At 25.2% G+C, this 1,776-nt stretch overlaps 1 protein-coding gene across 1 annotated transcript; it reads left to right on the top strand.

Moving 5' to 3' along the window:
- The first annotated feature begins 6 nt into the window (after positions 1 to 6).
- On the top strand, positions 7 to 503 carry LOC115033668 (DNA-directed RNA polymerase II subunit RPB1-like). The gene is made up of 2 exons (XM_029486787.1): positions 7 to 324; positions 384 to 503. The coding sequence occupies exons 1-2, from the start codon at positions 191 to 193 to the stop codon at positions 427 to 429; spliced, it is 180 nt and encodes a 59-aa protein (XP_029342647.1). The 5' UTR covers positions 7 to 190; the 3' UTR covers positions 430 to 503.
- The last annotated feature ends 1,273 nt before the right edge of the window (positions 504 to 1,776 follow it).

The raw sequence follows: 1,776 nt of genomic DNA on the forward strand, positions 1-1,776 counted from the left end.
GTACAGCCAACAAAATTAGGCAGGTGATTCTACACTATAGTGGCGCTAGAATCGCCCACCTAATTTTGTTGGCCACACTAAAGTGTATTGTTTGTTATTTATATAGTATTATAAATTAATGTTAGTAAACAAACAATGGCGAACAATTAATTTCTACCTATTATAATACTTATAAATTGAAAATATTTTAATGCTTTCAAATGCTTCTTATTCTCCATTTTCTCTACAACATACACCAAATGCTGGAGGTACACAATATAATCAGTCATACGGTACTAGTTTGTCTGTTTGTTCACCTAACAGTTTTTCGATTGCAAGTCCAAGGTAAGCCAAATAGTTTTCTCACTCAAATTAGCCTATCGACCTTAAACATTTTATTTTAGGTATTCTCCTACTTCGCCGACATATTCATCTGGTGTTGGAAGTTGATATTATTTACCATTATCTCCCAATTATTCTTCAACGTCCCCAAATTATAGTGGACCAGATGAGTCTTAAGAAAAGATCATTTTTTTTATGTTTTATTATTGGACAGAGGGTATACAATATTTAATTTAATGTAAATCCAATATAATTTACTTTTTTAAGTTAAGATATTCTGTAATCTTATTTTTTAATGTATTATTATTATAAATATAGTTATTGTATAATTATATTTACAATTATTAAATTATTTTTATAATATCTATATTTTTATTATTTGGATATTTATTAAGTTATTTAAGTATTTAATAAAACAAACAAATACCTACCGTTTAACTTTACTACAATGTTAGATATATTATATAAAAAAATATAACTTATTGAACTAAACTATGCTGACCTGGATTTCAAAAACAAAAAATTTTTCATACTCACATCAGTAGTTTCAGAATTGTAATGGTCATCATTGTATGCTTTACACATTTTGAATATAATTTTTGTCAAAAGATATGGTGTAATCATGTTGCACTATAATCATTCAAACTATTATTGTACAATAATTGTTTGTTTTTTTTATATATCGGTTTAGAGCATTTTTAAATATTTCTAATCGTAATTTTAAAAAGGTGGGCAAGTGAATGTCACTCTGCTGTACAGTAGGTTACAAGTGGGTTGTTGTAATGGATGGTGTTATATTTGAATTCAATGATATAATATCATTGTATAAGAAAAACGATTCTGAGCGAAAACGGTCGATCAGCCTATGATATTACTAAGTATATTTGATGAAATTATTGTGATTAAAGTAATTTATATTTTTACCTATTTACGTAGAACCTTGTTTTAAATTTTCAATCCTTAGATATAAAAGTTGAACATTTTATACATTTTTAACCACAAAATAATTATTAAATTTTAAATTTGATACATTTTGTTCAAAATTCGAACTTCAAATACTTATAAAAAAAAATTGTGCCTATGTGTTTTTAATATTTTTCAACTCCTACTGTGACTATACATCAGGAGCCTTGAATTATATTTTCACGCTTTTTTACCCAATAAATAAAATTTTATTGATATTTATAGAAAAAAAAAACTAAAAAAATTTAAAACTGATTATGTCCGTAAACAGCTCAAAAAGAGTCAAAATATTTTCAAAATGTTATGGTGTATGGAAAATGAAAATATAAACATTCAGTAAAATTTTCATGTATCCACAGTTATTCATTTTTGAATAACAATAAAATTACAAAACCGCTACATGAGAAATCAAGTGAATATCCAATACTGTAAAAATATGAACTTCAAACACTCATAAAAATTTAATTTGAGTTTCTTATAGACATTTTTTTT

This window comes from Acyrthosiphon pisum, chromosome A1, assembly GCF_005508785.2.
Source record: "Acyrthosiphon pisum isolate AL4f chromosome A1, pea_aphid_22Mar2018_4r6ur, whole genome shotgun sequence".
Taxonomy (NCBI): domain Eukaryota; kingdom Metazoa; phylum Arthropoda; class Insecta; order Hemiptera; family Aphididae; genus Acyrthosiphon; species Acyrthosiphon pisum.

Bases quoted from the DNA above. Each gene is read 5' to 3' on its own strand.
- LOC115033668 (XM_029486787.1), top strand. From the start codon at position 191: ATGCTTTCAAATGCTTCTTATTCTCCATTTTCTCTACAACATACACCA. The intron at 325-383 runs GTAAGCCAAATA...ATTTTATTTTAG, and splicing joins TTTTCGATTGCAAGTCCAAG to GTATTCTCCTACTTCGCCGA.